General features: G+C 42.0%; 1 protein-coding gene across 12 annotated transcripts in view; it reads right to left on the reverse strand.

Annotated features, from left to right (window-relative positions):
* ebf3a (EBF transcription factor 3a) overlaps window positions 1–23430 on the reverse strand; it is a 91800-nt gene extending 68370 nt beyond the window's left edge. For all 12 annotated transcript variants that reach the window (XM_061227139.1, XM_061227111.1, XM_061227088.1 and 9 more), the window contains exons 1-6: window positions 22862–23430; window positions 22442–22598; window positions 21972–22035; window positions 21362–21417; window positions 18619–18692; window positions 16532–16600 (exon numbers count right to left, since the gene is read on the reverse strand). In XM_061227139.1, the coding sequence (XP_061083123.1) occupies window positions 16532–16600; window positions 18619–18692; window positions 21362–21417; window positions 21972–22035; window positions 22442–22598; window positions 22862–22995 (554 nt within the window). In that variant the 5' untranslated portion in view covers window positions 22996–23430. The remainder of the gene's footprint in view (window positions 1–16531; window positions 16601–18618; window positions 18693–21361; window positions 21418–21971; window positions 22036–22441; window positions 22599–22861) is intronic.
* Between the last annotated feature and the right edge of the window lie 690 nt (window positions 23431–24120).

A 24120-nucleotide genomic window follows, 5' to 3' on the forward strand; every position in this document is an offset into this window, starting at 1 on the left:
CAAAAATGTGCGCATTACCATGTGGAAAGAAATTTTGTTTTCACGGACAAGAGAGTTCCTGGGTGGACGTGAAGGCCTCTGTCTCCACTGTTTTGAGTTAGCCCTACTTTGACATTACAAGACAGAAACAAAGATGTGATAGCTCACACTTTCTTCACTAGATTCAATTGGTCTTTTCCAGACCTCAAAACAGTCGATAGTAATGCCCAGGCATAAGCTGTCAAGATAAGGATTGCATTAAACGAGCAACCTGGTTCGCAATGTTTTGACCATAGTTGGTTCTTTGTCAATACCAATACAATGGTGCCTGCTGAAAACCATGACATTTAAAAAAAACACTGATAAATCATCAAAAATCAGTTATCGCAAGCTCTAGAACTAAAAACAATGGGTGTACAGTGCAATTTATTACTCCATAGTTAAACTTCCGAACTCACTCTGGAAAATTCAGCAGATAAACAAGCGTGTTTCTTTCGAATAGAACAGTTTCCCGAACATAACCTCCGCGTGTTGAAAATGAAAGAAAACGCGGGTTAGCCGTGTTTGTTTTTGCTCGTTACTGCCTCCCGGTTCCAGGCCCTCCAGCAGAGGTTGTGGATAGAGCCGAGATCTCCAGCTCTCATCACCGGGGGGAGACTCGACTGACAAGGCTCTGTCCTCTCCCGGCACCCCTGACCCCGTGGCGGACCTATCAGGGCCCCTCGACTAGAAACCCCCCGCCCACCCTCCGCGGCCGGCTCCCTCTTTAACACCGCAGAAGCCGGCTAGCCGGCCGACGCTGCCACTAATGATAGATTGTTCTGCCCCCGTTCATTCTCTTCTGAACCTGAAGAGGAAAGGCTCGTGAGAGGGGTTCCTGTGCGCCTAAAAGAAGGGGGAGGGGGGATCGCAGTGGGGCGCGCGTCTGGGAAGAGGGAGGGGGCGTTGGAGGGGGGCGCAGCACCTCTACCCTTGTCTTACCTCATTCACTGTCATATTTTCTTACACCCCGTGTTAAAACAACACAGCCGGACTCTCAGTAGCAATCGGCCACTATCCAGAATTTTCCGGCGACGAGCCCCAGAGTAAAAGCTGCCCCTACAACATCTCTCCCCGGCGGTCCTGTAATCAGATTTGTCTGTCACCGACATGTGACAATGCATTTTTTTTTTGTTTTTCGGGTGAGGGGGAGGGAGGTTGTCAGTTTAATTCCAGACATTGTGTACTCCTTTCCACTCTCCTCCACAAACACAAACTCGCCCGTCCTTGTGTACATAGCTTAATACACCGCGAGGCCAGGCCCTCCTTTTAATAGGAGGCCCGGAATTGGTCTGCTCGTTTCAGATATCCAGGACTCTATCTGGAGGAGTGTGGTGGGGAGCCCTCAGCCCACTTCCCTTTTCAATTTCAGCATGTTCTGGTGAACCAATACTGCTCTGATGCTTTTCACTCTTGACTGGATACAGTGAGATTGCTAATCAGGATTACTTGATTCAGTCAACACTGATTTCAATGAAAAAGACAAAGAAATTATCATAAATATAGAGAGAGGGCCAGCGGTTGTGGCAGGTGATTAAAATCTCATTCGCCGGGAATCTGCCCCGATTCGCGGTGGTCAGATAGCGGAGTGCTCGTATCGGCGGGGCGAGGTGATTATTATCCGCGCGCCCCCGAGTCGTTTCTGATTGCACATGCACACACAAATTGGCACAAAGTAGATTCATGAACAACAAATCATCGCGTGGGGAGCCTGACCTCTTCAAAATGAGCCTTTGTTACAATAATTTCACACAGGCAAGCAAGCACAGGGTGGCTAATACTAATTTGCTGTCTGTAAAAAAAATAAAAAAAAATAAAACGATGAGCAGTGCAGACAGTTCGGTCTGTCTTTCCCGCTAACATTAGGACCCTAAAATGGATGTGACAGCTGACCTTATTTGGTAATGGGATGACAAGGTAATCGCTTCCGTAGGGATACGCATTACCCCCGTGCGTCACGTCATTATTGCCTCACGTTTTTTTTTATTTTACAGTCTGAGATATTTTTTTTTAAATGCAAGATAAGTGTTTTTTGCCTGTGGAGTGATAGATTATTTGACTTTTAATTATACCACAGAAGCATCTGATGCAATACTTTGTTCACTCGGTGAAATTACAGTGTAAACACTTTTTTTCCTCTTCCTTTTTCTAATAACGTTCCCTGTTAGAAGTCTAGTTATGCGTTTAATAGCCTCGCCTGTAAACACACAGCAATTGTGCATCGAGATGACTATTTTAATGTCGCCATTATTATTAGTAGGAGTTTTAGTAGTGCTCCCTGCAATAGAGAAGACAGCACAGTGGCTGCAGTAGGTGAAGCTGATGTATAAATTTAGAAGTTGTATTAATGTTTTCAGTGTAACGCCATTATCCGTCCCGGGAGGAATTATGTATGTGAAAGTGCAAGCCGATGTGTTTTGTTGTCTTATTGAAATTTATAGGAGCAGTTGAAGCTCTGGGAGATTTGCTTGAAGCAGTGGATCGGGCTTGTTTTCCAAGCAATTAAAGACTGCTGAATCAATGTGGTAAGCAAAGGGGCGGAGGGGGGGAGGTGGAATTGAAGCAAGATGTCATTAAGAACGGTCATGGGTCATAAAATCAACCTGTTGAGGAAGGACCGAAGGAGGGTGGGCACTTAAGGGGTACCCGGGAGTCACCTGGAAGGTGTCGAGCCATGGGGTAGCCAGATTTAGGTGGCGAGGAAGTGACCCCTGAAGGCTGAATGTTTATCAGCGATAATGTCCAGTTTCCCAGCGCTCCCTCATCCGATATCCCAATTGCCCTCAATCAACTAGCTGAGGGTAGGCTGGGGCCTCCACACGCCTCGATACAACACACAATTTCGTTAGCAAGCCTCAAATGAGCTCTCTCAAACCACCCATGTACTCGCTCACAACCTGAGGATTGCAAGTTAATAAGTAATATGGACGTCAGAAAAAAAATGGCTCAAAGGTTTGTGTTTATACCAGATCATGATGTCCAAAATAGAGTATGTTTATGCCTCATTAGGCAAAGGCATGAATAAAAAATATGCTCTCTGGCTGTTTATCTCCATAATTTCAGGGCATTCTGGGTTTCTGGGTTTTCAGTAAAAATCAAACCTCTCCGCTTACCCCCTCTACTTTGTGAGAGCATTGTTTTCGGCGTAAAACAGCCGGGGGGGGATGCCATCTCCACCTGAAAGAGGCAGGCTTTTGCACCGTATTTCAGTTTTGGAAATCTGGCGGAGGTCTATTTCGTGGGAAACGGCACCTCCGAGAACGCGGCCCGAAACCGGGGCGCTGACAAGGGCCGTTCTACCTCACCACCGCGACACTTTGTCCTTAACCTAGGGTCGTAAATCTGAGCAAACGCTCAGCCGCCGCCGCGTCATTCCGCATAGCGGGCTCGACGGCCGACGGAAAGATCTGGAAAACGGACGCCGCGGCATTTCTCGAGTGAAAGCCAGCTCCGGGGAGGGGGCGCTGTGTTGTGGCGGGGCGGGTAGAGCTGGGGTCGTTTCGTCTCTCCCGCGCCCAGCTGGTGGGCGAGGAGGGCCGGCCCCGGATGCTGAAGTGGCGCAGCTGGGACGGATTAGCCTCTCTGGAGTTTGTGTTTCAGTGGTGGAAATCACACCCCAGCCTCTTTGTGATGGCAGGGAGGTAAAGTCAACAGCGGTGAGCGGGAGGCTCGGGCAGAGAGGAATGTCTGCCGCTGGACCTTCACACACACTCCAGAGCATCACGGGTAGCACAATGGCGTACCGCAGAGCATTTTTAACATTTTGGTCTGCCCGTCAACCCTACTTAAGAAATGATCATCAGTAATGACATATTATTGTTCTACATGTTATTATTCCTATCGTTAAGTTCTTCATTCCTGTGACCCTTGGGGTCACCGACAACAGATTAAGCCTACTTCGAGACTCAATTCAATTTTGAACAGAGGTTCTCTTTAGTCCAGGACTAAGCTTAGTCTGTGTCTGTCAAACCGGCCCTTAGAGTCTAAGGTGACTTGCGTTATATAGCTGGGATCGGTTCCGGCAAACTCGCATGAGGTGAGCGTGGCTAAGCGCTTTTGACCTGTTTATCACTCATTGGTTCCCCGCTATACTCTCTGCGCTCCTGGGACTCGAGTGATTGGGTGAAAAAGCTGAAAAAGCAAAGCTACAGTCCAAACACAGGGAACGAGAGACAGAGAGCAAGAGAGAGAGAGAGGTCCGCTGGGCTGTACTTCATTACACCCACTTTGTACACGGCCGGGGACATCGGGAAAGGAAGGTTCCAGTGGCTTTCCTCAGACAAATAAACAGCAAATACTTGGAGGAGGGGGGGGGGAGGGGGGCACAACCTTGTTGAGCCAATGCCTTAATCAACGGTTTGGAGAATTAAATTGGATTTGCCCTGTCACAAATAAAATTAATTCCAGATTGTCTGTGTAGCCCCCGTAACTGCCGGGCGGCCGTGCCCTCTAAGGACCGACGGCAGAATTCCCCTTTAAAAGTGTCTCTTAAATGCGGCGTCCCACAGGGAATTGTGGTTTTCTCCGTCATTATATAACTGTAAACTTCTGGATGTTAAAGATTGGATAATTTCTTTCAGATGTCCGTAGCCTCCGCGGGATTTGGACCAGGCGGTTGGGAACTGCGGGGTTGCCAGGAGGAGAGGGCAGGGAGGACTGGGAACGGGGAATGACTGGGAGCAGACGGCTCCTCGGAATGTGGACCACTACATCCGTATATACGCGGGGAGAAAAGCATGTTGGGGCAGAGGTTGGTTTGTGCCTGTGTGAGAGAGTGTGTAATGACACTGAGGAAGTGGTAAATTAATATTAAGCTGTGGGAATTCATGATAATCATTTAATAATTGAGTGGATGGGAACATGGCTTAACCTTTATTTGCGGCATGCATTCCAATTAATGATGAGCATGTCTGGTTCAATGTTCATAAGGAGATTATATTATTATTATTATTATTATTATTATTATTATTAATGTTGTTGACGTTTCCTTGTTATGTAGATGAAGATTGAGAAGATTATTTTATTATTATTATTATTATTATTGTTGTTGTTAAGAAGAAGAAGAAGAAGAAGGAGGAGGAGGAGGAGAAAAGGAGAAGAAGAAGCAGGAGGAGGAGAAGGAGGAGAAGAACACACCCTGAATGTGTGTACATGGATACATGTGTAAAAGCTGGAATCAATAGCCAACACTAACCATTATCTAGCTGTTTTCAGAAATCACTGTTGTTCTTGGTGTTGTTGCTGTTGTTTTTACCACCTGCGACTGTTTCTCTTTTTCAGTCAATGAAGGGCAGGTGCACTCCGCTTTTTTTTCATTTAGGGTATCGAACTCACTGCTGGACATGCAGAGGAGAGTTTTTATTGTTAATCAATGCCAATCCATTCCAAGCCTTGATGTTAAATACGGATCAATACGGCCGAGGCGAGGATGAGATCTGATTTCAATTGGCCAGCAGACCAGCGGGTTTACATCACAAGGTAAATCAAGACATGGGAACATAAGTCACATGAATTCATGCAGACCGTACCGGGTTTGTATTGCCACAGACCCAGCACTAGGAAATATTGGTCATATTTCATTATCACAGTTAAGGCAGGTTTATTCCTTGCTGATTTTATTTTTTGGTGCGTTTTTTCCCCCCTTTTCCCATGTGGCATTAAGGAATGCCTATCTTGAAATCCTACAGTGAAAAGAACTGGAGCCATGCTGTAATTTAGACCCGGTCGGAATGGTCTTATAGGCTACTGCCCAATTAATCACTTTTTGTTCTCTTCGTGTTAAGAGCCGTTAAAAATCAATAGCGCTTCTTGAGCAATTCGCATTCTGCCAGGTGAAATATCATAAGGGGTTAGGTTGCCTCTGAATCTTTCGCCTAAGATCAAGCAGCTCAGCTAATATCTGCTTTGTGGTGGTGAGATAAAAATCCAGCAATGATAAGGAGGGGAAGTGCCCGAGTGTTAGCCTTTTTCGGGCCTCTGGGGCCAAGATCTGGGGACGTTTGGTGGGGACCGGACCGTTTTCTGCACGGCACGGACGGGTCTATCTTCAAACGGGCTTTCGGGGTAGCAAGTCAGGGCAGCGGGGGTCGCAAAACCGATCGGAAACGAGGTCACGAGACCGCGCTCCCCGTCAGACAACCGTGGACGATGAGATAACTTGCAGAGCATTCGCCGAGCTCCGCCCGCTTTGCCGTTCCTAAAGGCGTCTAATGAAAAAACCGCCCGGCGACGGCGGCTGATTGATCGGGGGCTCGGCGAATAGCGAGGCCTCCCTCCGTCCTACCGCTACGTTTCCATCTATGATGATAAATTAGCATTAGATGGAACCTAATGAGTTTACTAAACATTTGGGATTTGCGCTAATAAACTGGCTGGCTGGGAACTCGCAGAGAGAATGAGCAATCCCCCCAGCTCTCCCTTATCTCCCTAACATGACAGTTAAACCAGGCTCCCAATCTGTGATCAATTCATCATTCCAGCGCCATTGTACACTCTTCACAAAAAGATAATTACTCCACCCCGCCATCACAAGACTCATATTTCCTTGGAATTGCAGGTCAGGAATGCTGTCACTGCTTCTTTTTTTAACAACACCTCTCTCTGTACACAACTTTATTTTTTAATTGCCTCGCTTTTGCTTTTCTTTTGTTTGTCATTGTCAGACATTGTATACACATTTTAAGCGCAAGGTGCCTCAAAATCATACAGGTTTTTTTTTTCCAAAGACATTACACAGTACTGTGTTGAACTGTTGGAAATTATAGATTCCCCTTTAAGGACTGCGTATGTCGAGAACGTGAACAGAGTTTGGAGGGCTGGGTATGGTGGAGGGGGGCGATATTTACCATGTCTAATGATGTTGCCAGAGACTCAGTCAACTTCACCTGACCTGAAGCACACACAATAAATTAACATTGGAGCACACATTTAGAACAATGTAAATGAGCTAGTGCTTTAAGCCTAATAAATAGAAACTAATGTGTCTTGGACTAGAGTGGGGCTCTGGACGCTGTAATTGCTGGGAATAATTATAATGAGGTCTTCAGAAACATGAGCAGAGGTTCACTTATAATGACAAATAGCCTTAAGCAAGCGAATGTGTTTCCGTCTCTGCGAATTTCTCAACCCACTGTTTCACTCGGCGCAGTGGAGTTTTTCTTTTGTGCGGATGTGTTTTTTTAAGTGTTTTTTTTCCCCCTCTCTCTTTCTTTTTTTATCTTAAGAGTGTTTCAGCGTTGCATCATCTGCGTTCACTCGACACGGGGCATTTCTGCGGTACGTCTTCGCACAGATGAACCGAAAGCCCTGTTTCTAAGCCAGACAAATTCAGCAACAACGTTTCATCACAATATAAGCCCAAAAGGGAGGCGGTAAAAAAAACAAAAAAAACAAGAGTGAACGGTTGTTCTCGGTCGTCCATTTTGCTTCAGAGTTATCCAGCTCTAAGAGAATGAGAAATCGGCCCACTTGATTAAAAAAAGAAAAGAAAAAAAAGCTATATTTAGAATTTGTCAGCTTTAAAAAATGATACTTGTTTGCTCCTGGTTTTGTGAAGGTTTTTCGACAGATCCATCCCCTGCCCCCTGGGGCCCTAGAGCAGGCCAAGGACCAGCACCCCTCCCTCGGAGGTAACTGATGGCCCCTGCCCACTGACCAGATCCTTGTCCTATGACCTCAAATTGGTAGGACCAGCACCATGTCCAATACAATCCCCAGACTGTTTCCTAACCTAATCTTTCTGGTGTCACACTACAAATTGCTACATTCAGAAAATGGAAATGGATGGAGGGGGAACGTTTCCAGCGAGCGGACAGCAAGGGAGGAATGACATAAGACCGCCGGGTGGATGAGACGCACATTGATCTGATTCACAAACCTTCAGTAATGCGAAACAAATTCTGTGGGTGTGAATTCATACTTAACCACGGAGCCCTCCCTCGCATTACTCAGCCACAGATGAAATAACACATGCGCTAGGGCCCTCGACAGGATGGTGAAAGCTTACCCGATATTCTCTCCTGCAGAAACTTCTATCCTTGAATGGGAGGAGTACGAGTCAGGGTCTATTAAAACAGCGTCCGGCTATGGAAGCCTTCCGAGTCGTACATAGATTGGTAACTGAGCAGTTTGCATTGCTCAGAAACAAGATAAAATGGCTATAATTTCAGTGCTTCACACTGCTATTTTTGGTAATTTATTCATTTGAATTGCAGCACCCCCCACCCCAAATTGTTTCTAACCAATTATATTCTTCCATTTTTTTTTTTGTTTTCTCACAACGAGCTATTTGACACAGTCAGAGACAGATGGACGGTGGATATGCTGAACCCTGCTGCACTGTTGCAGCACATGGAAAACACAAACACACGCACACACTTGCTTCTCACAAAACCCTTGTGGACACTCAGCTAAATTCGTGGCGCACACACACACACACACACACACTAAAATGCACAAAGAGAATCCTAATGAAACTTGGATGGGCCGTTCGCATTCCTGACAATCGACACAATACCAAAACCAATTCAATTTGGCTGGTCGCTATTCAAAAGCACCAGGCCCCCACGTCTGTCCATTGTGCTGCGTCCCATCTCGGAGTGTCTGGGTTTGTTTTGTAAAGCGTGCGTCCGTGTTCTCCGACGGGGGCGACCCCTCTGTGCCATCAGGGGGTCCGAGACCACCCCACCCCATCCCCCACCCCCCAAAAACAGTGCCGATCGGTGACGTTCACGCCCCCATAGACGGCCCCGAGCTGCCCAACAAAAGGGAGGGGCCTCCTTTGTAAACACGATTAAATAAAGTTCTTTTGCCGCACATATGTCACCCTCAAAGGGACCAGGCCTGGGTTGAAGTACTGGCCTCCTAATAATTCTACCAGGCCCCTTAAGAAATTCTCTTTCCCCCTTCACTTTACATTGGTTCTTGTTTTGTGGTCTCAGGGAACTTGTATAGGGATTCTGTCGGGAAAAAAATGGTAAATCAATTTCTTACAATATCTTGTTTAGGGGGAAAAAAAGAAAACTTGCTTAAAGCTGCATTTTTAGGATTAGATTTCTGCTCGCTTACTCTATCAATGATGCAAGACTGTGAGATTTATCTGCTTCATTCCATTCCGATGTGTCTCTGCTCCTGCTAATCGTCCGGCTCAGAATTCGAGCACTTTTTTTCCCGAAGCTACTCTCAGCTACGAGAAGGAGAGCTGTCTCCGCGAACCGGCTGCTCTTTCTCAGAAGACACGAGCGCCTGTTTCGTCTTTCACTGGCGACGCGCTGGAGCCGGCTTCTTCCGCTAGCCGGGCAAGTGCTACATGTCTTACAACAACACCAGTGAGCGTCCCTTCCTCTCCACACATGTTTAAGCCATTTCCCAACGAGCCGCAAGGAAAACACAACACCGTCTTCAGCCGTTATCAAGCCTCCGCTATTTACTAATGTCACACAGGAATTCACGCCTGTTTTGGGTTAAGGAGGTGGACGGCTGTCATTGAAAAAAAGGGAACGCCAGCGAGCGTAAATGTATACTTTCTTTAAATGACATGCTACATGCTAAATGACGTGTTGACGTGTGTGCTTACGGATACAAAAAAAAGAATAGACATTGCCAGACTGCGTTAATATCTAACACACTTTTTCTGTTACTACTTTTTGAGTTACTCTCAACACATACAAATATTAAATGAATGTGTTACAAGGGGAGACTTTAACACAGGCTGTGTTGAAAATGACGCAAAAGGTGACATGGAGTGCATGTTAAAAAAACTACACGTTGATGTTTTTAGCACATCTGTTTTGAGAGCGTACATTTTTGAGGAAATGTTTCGGAACATCGCAACTGGCCTCAACCGCAGCCCTAGATTCTGGCCTTCGGACGGCGGCGACCGCTTCTCATTTCATCCAAGTGCAAGCAGGGAGACATCTGCCAAGTACAGGTTAAGCTCCCTGAGTTTTCAGTTTCTATGGCTCTGGCACTCCATCACTTCCTGGCACAAGAGGTGACAATCTTCATTTGGAGGTCTTGGAGGCAACTGCCATTTGCACTCTGTTAGGGGTTGCCAGCCCGGTCGCCCCCATTCACTCTGATCTCATAAATTCACCTGTCCCACTCAAATTACGCCTAAATCATTAGCGAGAACAGCGAGAACAACAGCACGCGACAACAGCGTTAATGAATGGGGAATGCTGGGAGAAACAACCGAAAATATTCCTGAGAGTGTGCAACCGTGTGTGTGTGTGTGTGTGTGTGTATGTGGGTGTGTGTGTGTGCGTGGCTGTGGGTGTACATACACATTGATCCTATTTACAGATAATAATCATTCCCTCGTGCTTCGCTTCAGTACAAGAGCTCAGTTTGTCAGATTTTTCTTCCATAACGCAATTCATCAAAGACAACCAAACAAAATTACTGGCTGTGGTGGTATCTCTCTTTCACTTGATAAGGCAGTACCAGAAGCAGCGGATGTTTTTTATCAAGGCACCTCGCTGAGTATAGTTTTTGACAGCATTGCTTGTCTCCCCTCCCCCTCGCCCCCCACAACAACCCCCACCGGTTCTGTGTTTCTTTAAAACATACAAACCGTAAACCCCTCTCATTGCCTGTACAAGGGTCTCATAGTGTAGGTTAACATGCTTAGGGCAACGAGAGACTGCTGAAGGAGGGAACTCGAGCATATAGAGGCGACGATAAAAAAAACACAATGATGCCACGTTCCACAGACATTCCGGAAAATACTCAAATAAATGAATAGCTAAACAGGTTACATGCGTACAGATAATTACTGCTGCATTTTGAACACCCCCGACCAGAACCGCGAGGGGGAAAAAACATAATGTTTTTTTTTTCTTTGTCTGACCTCCTTTATCCAATTCCTGCTCTATTGCTCTTTCTCTGCTGTGACAACAAGAAGTGTGTTTTTACCAGGTACTGTGTATTTATTTGAAGGAGAAAGGAGAACCCTCCCCTCTCTCTCTCTCTCTCTAACTGTATCTCTCACTCTCCATCACTCTCTCCTCTCTCTCTCCCTCTCTCTCCCTCTCTCTCTCTCTCTCTCAGGTTGTGCGAGGGGTTGTTGAGTGCCTCATAAATAACTCAAAGATGCTCACACCTGTGCACTTGCATGGCTGCAGCTCTTGGTAGGTGTACGCTGGCCGGAGATGCATTTCCTACCCATGCCCTCATTAATCAGACACATACAGTGTGTCCACAATCAATGCTGGGTCTTCAGCAGCAGGCTAAAAAGACACGGCGATTTACACACACACACACACACACACACACACACACGCACATACACACACACACATTCTATGACAACAGGACAGCTGAGCATCTCCTAAAAAGAGAAGCCCACAGCTCAAAGAAAATCCGAGCACTGATCTGCCCTCTGCTCTACCAATTTAACCTATTCCTGGAGGAGGTGAGAAGAAGAATTAACACTGAGCATGCTGTTTTAATTACACTATGCAGATGCAGTCAAAACATGTCATTTAAGAAGCTAATAAACAGACCTCCTCTTTGCAGGTTATCCAAATTCCGCCTCATTGAAAACCCTCTGTTTCAGAGCTGATATGTAATTAAAATTATTTCAGAAATCCTCCTTGACAGTCCGGGACTTAGCCAAAATGTAAATGACATTAAAGGAGACAATGAATTGAATTTTGTTTAATGTCCCTTTTTGCAGATCCTAATTTACATAGCGCTTCCAACAAAAGCGCTGACCTTATAAATGCTGGCATTTGTACAGCTTCCACAGAGTCGGATTTAATCACGCTTTCGCAAAGCCATGAGGGAAAACGCTTTAAGTTGTCTGCTCGGTTTTTAACGGGAGAGGAAACAAAAAAACACAAGCAGTGGTCAAGTGTAGATGCTCTTTTTGCCTGTGATAATGACCTGACAAGAAGACAGGTCTTGAGAAATTACCCCACGGCTGTTTATAATAATCTGGTAATAATCATCCATAATCCTTATGAAATATACTTCATAAAAAATATAATGAACGTTAAGCAAAATCAGCGTCGGGTCCAAATTACACAATATTAATACGAGAACAGGTGCAGTGAGGCCCTTAAAGGAGCTAAATGAATAAAGTGTCCCAGAGCACAACTGTGTATACTGACAAAAAAGTCAATCACATGAATTATTCAGTGAGTGGGCTGCCTGCAAAGGTCACTCTGGCTTGACCTTTGTGACAGGAAGTGAAAGGAATCAGCGCTGACTAGGAAAACCCCAATCACTCTTCAGACACTTCACCATTATTAGTCCAAAGACATAAACTACAGTTGTAAATAAATCCAGAGCCCAGTTGCGGTAGAGCAACCTGGTTGTTTGTGAAAAAGTCATTCATTTATATAATGGAGGCTGCAAGTCCAACTACATATATATAGACTGTAAATATATATGTATATATACACTGTATATATATATATATATATATATATATATATATATATATATATATACAGTGAGCACTTTATTAGGTAGACTTATTTTTTAGACTTCTACTGCTGTAGCCTATCCACTTATGTGTTGATGCATTGTGTGTTCAGAGACGCTCTTCTGCATACCACTGTTGTAATATGTGGTTATTTGTGTTACTGTCATCTTTGTCTCCTTTGACATCTCTCATTAACAATGCATTTTTGTCTGCACTCTCACTGGATTTTATTTTAGTTTTTTGCAGCATTCTTTGCAAACTCTAGAGACTAGTGTGCATGAAAATCCCAGGAGATTAGCAGTTTATGAGATACTCAAACCACCAACAATCATTCCACGCATTAACTGAAGCTCCTGACCCATATCTACATGATTGTATGCATTGCAGTGCTGCCACACAATTGGCTGATTAGATAATCACATTAATAAGTATGTGTAATAAAGTAAGAATGTTCCTAATAAAGTGCTCGGTGAGTGTATATATATACACACGCATTCATTCATACATACACAACATAACATATACCACACAGTGTGATTGTACATGAGACTGAGGTCAGTTCTGAAAAATGTAAAGATCCATCCAGATTGAAATTCTGTAACAGCTGTTAAATCTGACAAACTTTTTTTTTCTTCCTTTTCCTTTTTTTTTTTTTCCTCAACAAAAACCTAGTGCTGTAACAAACTCCAAGAGAAAATGGGATAAACAGATGTCTGGCTCGACTACAGGAAAATAGAACACATTTGGAATGATAAGTCTCCTAAACTCCGTCGAAAATGCCAGATCCTTGAGGATGCCAGTTACTGTCCAACAAGATGCCAGCTCGCAGTGCGGCTGCCCCCCGTACCATCTGGGGAAACGTTGCTGAGAAAGCTATCGACGAGAGGCCTCCAGCCTCTCCAGCGCATGGAGCCCCCGCAGCATCCTCGACAGTGGGCTGCACTTTTTAACGTTTTGATTGTAACATAATCGGACCTCCCTTGTCTGCCTCCACAATCAGCCTTTTGAGTTTCCCAAACAGTCGGGCATTCTGTCCGCTCCCTCTCTGCCCGCGTTCGGCTGAAGGGGCTTCTCGGAGGGATGTAGCTAACCCGGGAAATTCCGCAGCATCGTCGGGGAAAAAGGAGAAGAAAAACAACCTGCGCGCCTCGACCGGAACGGCCATGCGCGGCGTATTTTTGGGAGCTGCGCACAGGCGCGAGGACGGGCCGCGTTACGCCTTATTGCTAGAGCGCTACGCGCGTTTTCTCGTGTTGTTCTTTATATAGCGCACGTAACGTGCTTCGGCGTGGTGGGCGTCCGGAGAATCAGCGCAGCGGTACTTTGTGGTAGCTGGAATGTTCTGGGTGTGATAGGATAAAAACGATCTGCTCATAGTCGTGATACGCAGACAATGGTACTTCCTAATGAGGAACATCTGCTTTTGTGATTTCACAGAGCCGATCTCTCCGCTATGAAAACGATACCCCAGACCCTTTCAGCCAGAGCACAATGAAAATGTGAGCTTTTTATCCACTGTTTGAACTTGCTACAATGTCCTTCTGCTATTTTTCCCTGAGCTTCAATTCTAGGCCCACTGTACTGCTCTTCCTATTTTACTAATGTTACAAGCATTGTCCCGCAGATTGAAGCACAATGCAGCCAGATATCATATAGCTTAAAGCCTGTTTAGTGACAATACAAAGCAAAGCAATTTATAAGAAGCACAAACGTGGTCAATATCAGTGACACTTAATGTTTTCAAGTGGTCACCTCAGATTACTTTGAAGGTAAATATATCACAGGCTTTTTCAGCTAGAAAGGGGAAAAAAAGACTAGGGTAAGCTTCATGTGTTAGAGACTTCCCACAGGAAGTGGGGCAAGGCTAGGTTTCACAGTTTAAAATCAATCATTACATCTTTTGGGTTACAGACAGATATCTCGACATGTGAACAGCAAATGTGATCACAGATCTCAGATGTATGATGGAATCGCTTCATATCTTATAGAGCAATAGACTATGCTGGTCCTTCAAATCAAACACTGCAACAACTGCCTTTTTTAGGGTTTCTAAGTCATTCCTAATAATGCCCGTGATGCTGTATATTACACCACAAGCCAGACAGTACAGGAATATACAAGCAATATGAAATATATAAATGCCCAACACACACAGGCACAAATATACAGGCTACAGAAAAACAAACTTACAAGCAGAAACAGTTTGCACTCAGTTGATATAGATAGATAGATAGATAGATAGATAGATAGATAGATAGATAGATAGATAGACAGATTGACAGATAGATATTTATTGCATTTTGGATATTGAAGAACCAGAAACATCGCAAATTCATTCAAAACCATCATATGCATAAATATATCAGCAGGCAACAGATTGTTTCTTGGTAATTAACCACTTTAACACACTTGCGTTTGAAACAAATGGGTCTCAATTTCCTGAGTGCAGGAAAACATAAATAAACTTTGAAAAAAGTGTTATCTTCCGTCATATTTATTTACATTTTACAGGCAATTAAATATATTTTACTGTTAAAGTGCTAAGATAATATCCTCATTACACTGACTTACAATCTGCCCTTACACGTCAGTCTTAAACCTGATGAGTGTTTCAAAAAAGCTGAAGAAAATATGTATAATTTTACTGTCTAATTAATAAACAATAATTAATACATGTCTACTACTGAGATTCAGCTGAGTTGTCAAGGTTTATGTATGACACATTTAATAAATACTTAATTTAAACTTTATTTGAAATATATAAAAGATATTACAAATAACATTGAAATCATATATTTGCTTTACTTTCACATGATCTGTAATGCATTATTATTAAAAACACATTGCCCAATGGTAAAATGTAAAAACATAACCACTCCTCCAACCACATCATATTTAGTTCTGTGGATCCACTCTCTGATATCTGACACACTCTCAGAGTGAAGGCAACAACTGGTCAGTGCTATTTGATTACTAATAAGAGAGATGTTCTCTCTGTCACATACCAAACGGTCTCTACTAAGCAAACAGCTATTCCAGCTAGTCAAACATTAGCATTGCTATCCAGTGGCGGCGTGCATTTCCCCGTGGCTTAACTCGTCGTCTTTTCCTGGTCTAATTTCTCAGTCAGCGGACAGCAAAGTTCATGATCAGAGGATAACCCCCCCTGTAACCAGGAGGGCTGACAGAAACCCCGCTCCTCTCTGGGAGCAAACCAACAAGCCCTACGTCCACAGTGTCAGCCATACAAGCAGCAGCCCTGTCTGTTCAATGCATCTGGGTGCTGTGGGCTCCCAAATTTATGGAGCAGGGTGAGCCAGTTCTAACCAATAGAACCAATATGGCCACAATATCCCATCCTGTGCCATGTTTGGAATGTGCATCATGTTTGGTAAATATGCTTAGGCACAAAAAATAAGGCTCTTCATCCAAATGTATCAACAACTTAAGACCCTCTTGCATAACATAAATAATGGCAACAGTGTTTGGAAAGAACATGAATAAAAAAACACAACAGTCTCATCTACTGTACAGTGGTGAACCACTGACACCTTCAACATGCATCTACCCACAACTTCACAAAGAAAATTCAACGTATACTTCAATAAACAAACACTGACAACGAGCAACGGTATGTTACGCGAAAAACCCTCTCGCAAACAAATTGCCCTTCAAACCCTCACCGGTGGTCACAAACCCCAACAGCAAGGCAACGACTTAACTACACAAAAAAGAGGGAAAAACAATGACAAGGACTAAATGGAGTAAAACACTTGTTAGCAAATTAGGAAGAGACATTGGGTGATACATCTCTGCATTTAAAGCCAAAAACTCTCTAGGCATAAACTGCTCCTCACAGCAAGAGGAGAGGGAGATGAGTCTGCTTCCCCTGACAACTCACAGGCAATTACCGAATCCCCACAGAGTTGGCCAGGTTTCCAAGTCAACCCACCTGTGCATGATAACACAGGAGAACAACAAATGGTACAATGCACAAAATGAACTTAACACGGGGCTGGAAGGGCAATGGCAGCACCCTGCACAGAAAGCAGGGGAGAGAGGCAACAGGAAAGGGTCGCCTACCTGTCAATGATTACCGGGTCCGAGGGAGTCTCGTTCCTGTTGCCACAGCTCTTTTTGTCACAGCACCGACTGTGGGAGAGAGAAAGGACCGTGTGATCAAAGCTGACCCAGAGCGTTGCGTCGTGTAACCAAGCATGTTTTGGGGTTTTTTTTTTTCAGTCTTTTTTTTTTTTTTTTTGATAATTCTGACAACAGTGTTCTCAGTCTCATTGTCTTTCATTTTCTTTCTTGTGTTTTTTCCCATTTTCATGTGTGCTTTTTTTGTTTTCATATCATGAAAACGGTTGATCATCCGGCGTGTCTGGTTGTTGTTGTTGATAAGTGTGGTACTCAATGAATCGCACCGAGTAAACATCTACTATTGCGCCGCTGCTAAAAGATGGAAAAACAACATGTTGTGGTGTTTGTCTTAGCAGTGAACTGAGAAGAGGCGATGCCAGGAGGCTGGGGAATACACTTTCACAGCTTCAGCTTTTGTTTACCTCTAATTGTCAAGCTGTTGTTTCTGGAGAGGATGCAAGATGCCACCTTCAACCAATATTTCTGTGGGGCATTATTAATTACCAGCTCAAAAGCCTTCATCCATCCATCTTGCACAAAGTGGAATCATTTCTATTCTGTGAGCCTACCTATAGTTCATAAATTAATCTTCAAATAAAAGCAGAAATGAACAAAAAATGTGTTTACTGCTTGCATATTTTAGAAAAAATATACTTGTTTAATGGTTGCACATTTAAATTAGTTAAATGAACACCATATGGTATGGAAAGTATATAAAGCTCTTTAAAGCTGACAGCTAAAGAGATTAAAGAAAGTCTACATGTCTTCAACACATAGCTTAAAATCACATCTGTGCACTTCACATGTTAATTGTAGAACATGCAGAAGTGGATGAGATACTGCCTTCATGGGCAATAACTGATATTTGTTTTTCAGAAAGAGGAAAAATCATATTTACCTATATCTCCATAAAACATATGCATAATTGTACCATTGCTATCTGCAGAAATTGTATTTTAGAAATGTGTACAGTCTGTTAGTCAGTAACAGTATGCCCCTTAGAGTACGTAGCATGCTACTGTAGTCCGGGACGCTGGTGTTCACTTCCTGATCAACTCTGCACTTCTGTGAAACAACCTTGTTTCCTATACCACAGCAACAAAGTCAGTAATGCATTTAAAATCTATGTCAGAAGGTTTAACTCGTCGTTCTGTGAAATAAAATAAGCAAGGGGTACTCTTCCTGTGACAACAAATTAATTTAATAATAAAAAAGGACATGACGCAAGAGGTCAACTAGCCAAAAAAAAAACAACAAAAAAATAAAAACGGTAAATGCACAGGAGTTTGCCAGTAATAGCGAGAGTGGAGAGCTGTATGGGTGAACTTGGGGGCCTTAGTACTGACGAGTAAAATGATTCCTGACATTCGATAACATCAATGACCTGTTTTCAGGTTTTTAAATCCATTGCAATGACACAGGCGCGCATGAAGCACCTCCTTGGTTTTATCGCATCGTATTTGTACTCCATGTTTATTGGTAGTAGCGATAACACAACGCTCTCCTTCAATCAGTATTAGTGTGTAATGACAGTATAGTGTAGGCTAGTTAATGACAGATAATACTATTTGGACCATATGCGAAGTGCGTCTCTTGATATTGATTTTATATTAGCTATCTCAAGCAGGTAGGCTGTATGAACATATACATGAGGATCAAGGACAATTCTCGTAAAGGGTTTTATTGTCTGAGTTTATAGAATTAGCAGGGCTTTCAGCGGGCCTCGGCCTATTCGTATTGAAATATGCCCAAATAAAATTGATCTAGTGGGTTTGTTCCATGCGACTGTGAGTGATCGTCAGGAAATTTTAGCAACAACCTTTCTTGTGTATGTTAAGCTATATCAAGAGCCTGTAAAGTCAGTAGTAGCTTAAGCCATGATATTAACAGGAAGAAAATACTTTTAGCAGAATGGCTAAAATAGATTTTTAGTAATAATATGTTAAAAAAAAAAAAATTTAGATAATCCCGACATCATTTTAATTATGGCAACGAAAACATACAACAATATAAACTATTTCTCTTACCTGCACATAATTTCGTGCGTGAGAAGGACTCGGCACATCTCGGGATTTTTGTCTTGGCCTTCATAAATAATAGCCTTAAAATCAAAGAAAGAAAGACTTTAGTTGCAAATCATGAAAGTGAAAAACAAATAACATGTATCTATGCGTGTAGGCTACACAACGCATTCAAACAATAGGGTTAAAAATTGAAGAATGCAAAAAAATATATATTGACACACCATGTTACTAATGATTTTTTTGTATTACGGAAAATTGGGGAATTTATATATTAATTATAGCCTATGTAATTTTAAATTTTAAAACATTTGTGTGCTTTATGAATTAAACACTTAATGGCGTGGAAAAAATAAGCGTAGTAGATGGCACAAAGGGGTTACAGTGAAGCAAATATCCCTATAAACTATTGACATTTGTATCAAAAGCAAAATAGTTCATTACAAAATGCTGCGATATGCAACCGTCTGAAACATCGGCGATCTATGTTTATACCTTTTAATATAATAAAGATTAAGAGTAAATTCTAACTCGTAGTAGAGGTTTTCAGGCGCAGAAGGACGGTTCAAATAATACCCATAACCGTATACATCAACATGGTTATAATCTGGAGATATTTGGGGGGAAAGTGCTAATGGGCAATCTGTTGTTTATTTTTGAGCCGCTAACAATGATTTTTCTTTGGATAAAAAGCGGTGTCTGGGGGTACGGTTGAGTAATTTTTGAACAGTGTCTTAAACAGATGGCGTAAAGCTGTAGGTGCGCTCGCCTTCAGTTCTTTCAGTGTCTCTCTCTCCCTCCCCTTTCTGTGTCTGTGATGTAGTAGAACAGACTCCGCCGTGCTTTCTTGTGAGCATGGCTACCCGCACGCCGTACTCTACAACTCAACAGAGTGCAACGCGAAGTCCGTTCCATTGAAATTCTAGCCTATAATTACCAGGCTAATAAAATCTGCTCGACAGTCCAGCATGTGCAGAGTGTAACAATGGAACAAGAGCAGTAAAGAAAAAAAGGTATAATACATTTTAAAAAGCCTCTACAATAAAAACAATATTAAAACAGCCAACATAGCAATCAATATTTAAAGTAGTACTATTAAGAAAAAATTAAATAGAATTTTATTGCTGACATGTATGTTGTATAAATTTCCACATGAAATTGTCAGCAGGAAACTATATTAATTATTATATCTATTGTTGTTTTTGGCAAAATACATAAAACAGCCTAAATGTTAAAAAAAAAAAAAGCTTAAAATGCGTGAGACTGTTTACAATGCACATCCTCGTGTCCACTTTTATCTATTTATGGCAAGAGTTCCAAGCACTTCATCAAGCTATTTCCCCCCAACCTATCATCTATATTGGGGTGATTTATTTTTCTAGTTTCAGCTGCAGATACAGAAATCCATAAACTGACTGTTCAGCGCCATTGACTCTTTGATCATTTACAGGGCTATTTTACCTCAATGAAGAGGGAGATTAAACGTCCCTATTTTCACCAGTATTTGAGCTGCCACAACAGAGTAAACGAATGATAATAATAACCGTATTTAAACCTCGCCACTTAAGCTTTCTATTCCGTGAAAGTGGAGTGTGCAGTTATCAATATATGTCCCTTAATTAGCCACCAGTGATTTCCGAAAACATTTAGCCCCTGTATACAAAGGAAACAGACTACATTGTGAACTCAAGAGCCTCTCACAGCCAGTAAGGGTCTTTTCTACTTCTAAATCATTGCTGAGGACTGAGGAGTAAAGACCGTTGGTCTTTGCCAGATACATTTTAGCATATAGTCTACATGTCACACCACGTGTCTTAACAAAATGTATAACTTTAAAACCATCGACCAATGGTTTGAATAGGTTGATCCGGTGAGATATATTTTCATAACATTTTTAAGGCTTGGTGTAACCTATTGTCCATAGTTTAGTTGGTATAGCCGTTTGCGATGGAGTTATAACTGTGGGGTAAACAGAAAATATAAAATTGTTATTATTATTATTATTATTATTATTAATGTTATTATACATACATTTATATATTGTAGCCTATTAATTTATTTAGATTCAATATTTTTTTAAACCGTGAACATAATGCCAAAAGACCATCATTTCACAGATAGCTATTATCATTTACATTATTGATTTATTTTTTTATTTTTTTTGATACAGCAATGTACAAGCACGTGTAGAACTGAATTTAAAGTAAGTATGATATGCTAAAATATATTATACGACCATATAATTACGCTATGTCCAAAGAGTGACGTGCGAGAAATAGCGGCCGATCTGGGGGAAATGAACGGATAGTGGAGACCCCTGGAGCTTACAACTTGAATTATAGAGATGTGTGTCCGGGGGTCATGTTAGAAAAAATTACATCATGTGTCATTAAAGTGGACGCTACGTTCGACGTTTTGAATAGCGAAAAGTTATTAAACACAGCTACACAAATCACAAGCCATCTCACACCGATAGCATATATTGTATGTGGAAATAAATGTCATCCTAACAAACTCTTTCAAGCGCGCAATGCAGCATTGAAATACAAAAAGACTTTTGTAGTAATTACAATGAAATAAAATGTCATGTTAAAAGCGTAATTCCACAGTTAGGTTACTACATACATGTAACCGATGCAAAGGAAAAAGTCTCCATTTGAAAAATTGAAGCATGTGCATCAAAACGCCGCAAATCAGAAATAATTCAGGAAAACAATACTGATAAATAATGATGTAAAAACAAACTTACCTGTTTTGTCATGGAATCGATTAGTCGTACGAAAAGATCCTGTTCTGTTCTGACGCCTGGAGAAATTATTTTATTAATTGAGACAATGGATAACAAGTGACTGCCTTCATGATGTTAGGCTGCCAATATCATTCTTAACATCCAAACAAAGCAACGCATAATTAATTTTCTTAAATCAAAAGTGATAAATAGAATAGTCCACATCCACATCCGTCTTCGTCATAAATAAATATTTTCATAAAATTTTATAAAACCAGGCAGTGCTTTTAATTAATATTATATTACATATTACGTATTTTAACTGTGAAAATTATACGCAAAGCAAATTAATATTCTGATTCACAAACACACAATGTCATATATATATATAATCAATTGAAAACTTACACTTTCTTAAAGTACCCATGCATTCAATACCCATTAATTGCTGGTTTTATGTTCCATATACATATTCATATTTAGGCTATATATATATATATATATATATATTTTTTTTTTTTATCTTTCTCTCTTGCAAACCCACCCACAAAACCAGGGCATGATTAAATAAATCAATCTAAAGCTACCAAAAATCTACACTCAGATATCTGGATTATTAGATGTGACTTACCATTGCTGTACAATAACTGTAGTTTGTAATGAATCCCATTGTTAGTTTTTTCACTGTTTGGTTCCTGTAAATAATCAGCATTGTTTTGAATCAGATTGGCATCTTCAGCAATTGTTTTGGTGAATGCTACTATCTAAAATGTATGTACAGAGTAGCAGTCGTATGGTTATGTGTCTAAGTAAGAAAGTTGCAGGCTATATATATCTCTTTGTCCATCTCTGTCTAGCATAAGGACATAAATGTGAAAAATAGCCGATCGTTAACAATTAAATGCCTATATTATAAAAAATACATAATTTCAGATACGTGGTTTTATTTTCCCATGCGCTCTATGAATGTTATTGAACCTCAAAAGTGCACGTGGCTCCCACGACCTCCAGAGCACCGTAGTGATATTTTAGCATTGAAGGTAAAGTGAAAATCACATATGTGGCAAATTGTTTTGGACGATATTCCAAAGTAGCGCTTACTTTCTCCTTCTCCACAAAGTCCACATAAGCTGTCCGTTCGATCTCGACGGGTTGTCCCTGTCTGTCATACAGAGCCAGGACGAAGTGGAAAAAATTGGATTTTCTGAGGTTGGATGGCGGTTGCTTTTCATAGTGTGCCCGAGCCAAACCTACACCGCTGCGGGGAGAAAGCGAGAGACCGTCTCGGTTAAATGTGAGATACACCAGAGATAAACCGAACTGATGAAAACATTGGAGATGGGCAAGTGCGTTTTGGAGACAGGAGATTTCTTGATTTGTCACTTTAACAGTAATATGATGTAATGAAAGGGAAAGAGGCTGAAGAGGGGCATGGGGAGATTGTAATTGATACTGGGTATTGAGGGGATTTAGGGTCGATCTGAGAAATACATTAAAAATCGGATGATTTGGCATACGTACCTTTGGGCGGCTGTGTTAGCATCCACTACCCCAGCTGTGTGCATCCACGATCGGACCGGATTCATCCCACTGCCCAGCGGTTCCTCTTTCATTGTCGTCCCACCTCTCGGAATATTTTCCTGAATTCCAAACATTAAAACAGTTTTTGTGCAAAACCAGCTCCGACCGAATGTGAAATCGTTTTTCCTTGGTGATTGGAAGGTAAGTCTGAGTTTGCTCTTGAGTGATCTGTGGAGAGAAAGCCCAGTTCACAAGTCCTGTTTCCTTCTTCAGTCCGTCCTGTGTTGGCACGACATAAACAATTTACACAGAGTAGGCTACTGTACTTCAGCAGCTAGTTGGAATGTTATCCTTCCGTCGGAGAAGTCGCTCAACTAGCGATACGCTTTGCTGTAGTTGTTTGTTTTTTGTTTTAATAATAATGTTAAAAAAGAAGTATTTTGCAACTTGTGTTTTGGTTATGCTCTCAGTGTGGTGTCATCCTTCTACAACAGCATCAAAAAACCTTCAGGACACTGCTGAATCGACCACTTCTGGCAAGGCGCTCCTGCTCCAAAAGACAAATAAACGAAAAAATGATTACCATGGAGGTGTTCCCGGACACAGGAGAGGTTGATGAGGGGCCTTTAGCGTCTTGCAGAATGGATGGAAGCATACAAAACTCAGCCCTCTATCCCCTAGGAATGGAACCTTTCCCGGGAGCCAAAACTCTAAACCCACGGGATCCGCGCTGTCAGAATATGACGCTGAATGGGCGTGGCTTTGACCAAATATGGGAGACTGACAATTTCTGTCTGCTCGCGCTCCTAGGCTCTGCGATTAGACTATTATAGCAGCAACCTGAGAACACCAGCACCACGTTCTCCTACAATATACAGAAATTTTCCCCTCAAATGAACATTCTCTGAAGATGTTGTTCTGAAAAATAATCATAATAATAATACATTAAGGACAAAAGGCCAACCAATAGTCCGTAGTCAATGGAAGAGGAAAAAAGTTATTTCGACAGGAACTAAAATGTTATTGTAAATAGCCTACTTTACCTCTGATGTGCACTGTTCTAGATAGTCGATAAATGTGTAAATCTGTTACATTTTAGCACCAAGTGAAGATACTTGGAGTATCGCAAAGAAAACAGGATTGACAATACATATGGAGAAGACAAACGCCTAGGTTCATAAAATTAAAGTTAAAATCATTGAAATGCATACTTTGGGTTATATGAGCTATTACTCTATCACAAAGTAACATGTAAAATA

The sequence above is a fragment of the Conger conger genome, chromosome 2, assembly GCF_963514075.1.
Source record: "Conger conger chromosome 2, fConCon1.1, whole genome shotgun sequence".
In the NCBI taxonomy this organism is placed as follows: Eukaryota; Metazoa; Chordata; class Actinopteri; order Anguilliformes; family Congridae; genus Conger; species Conger conger.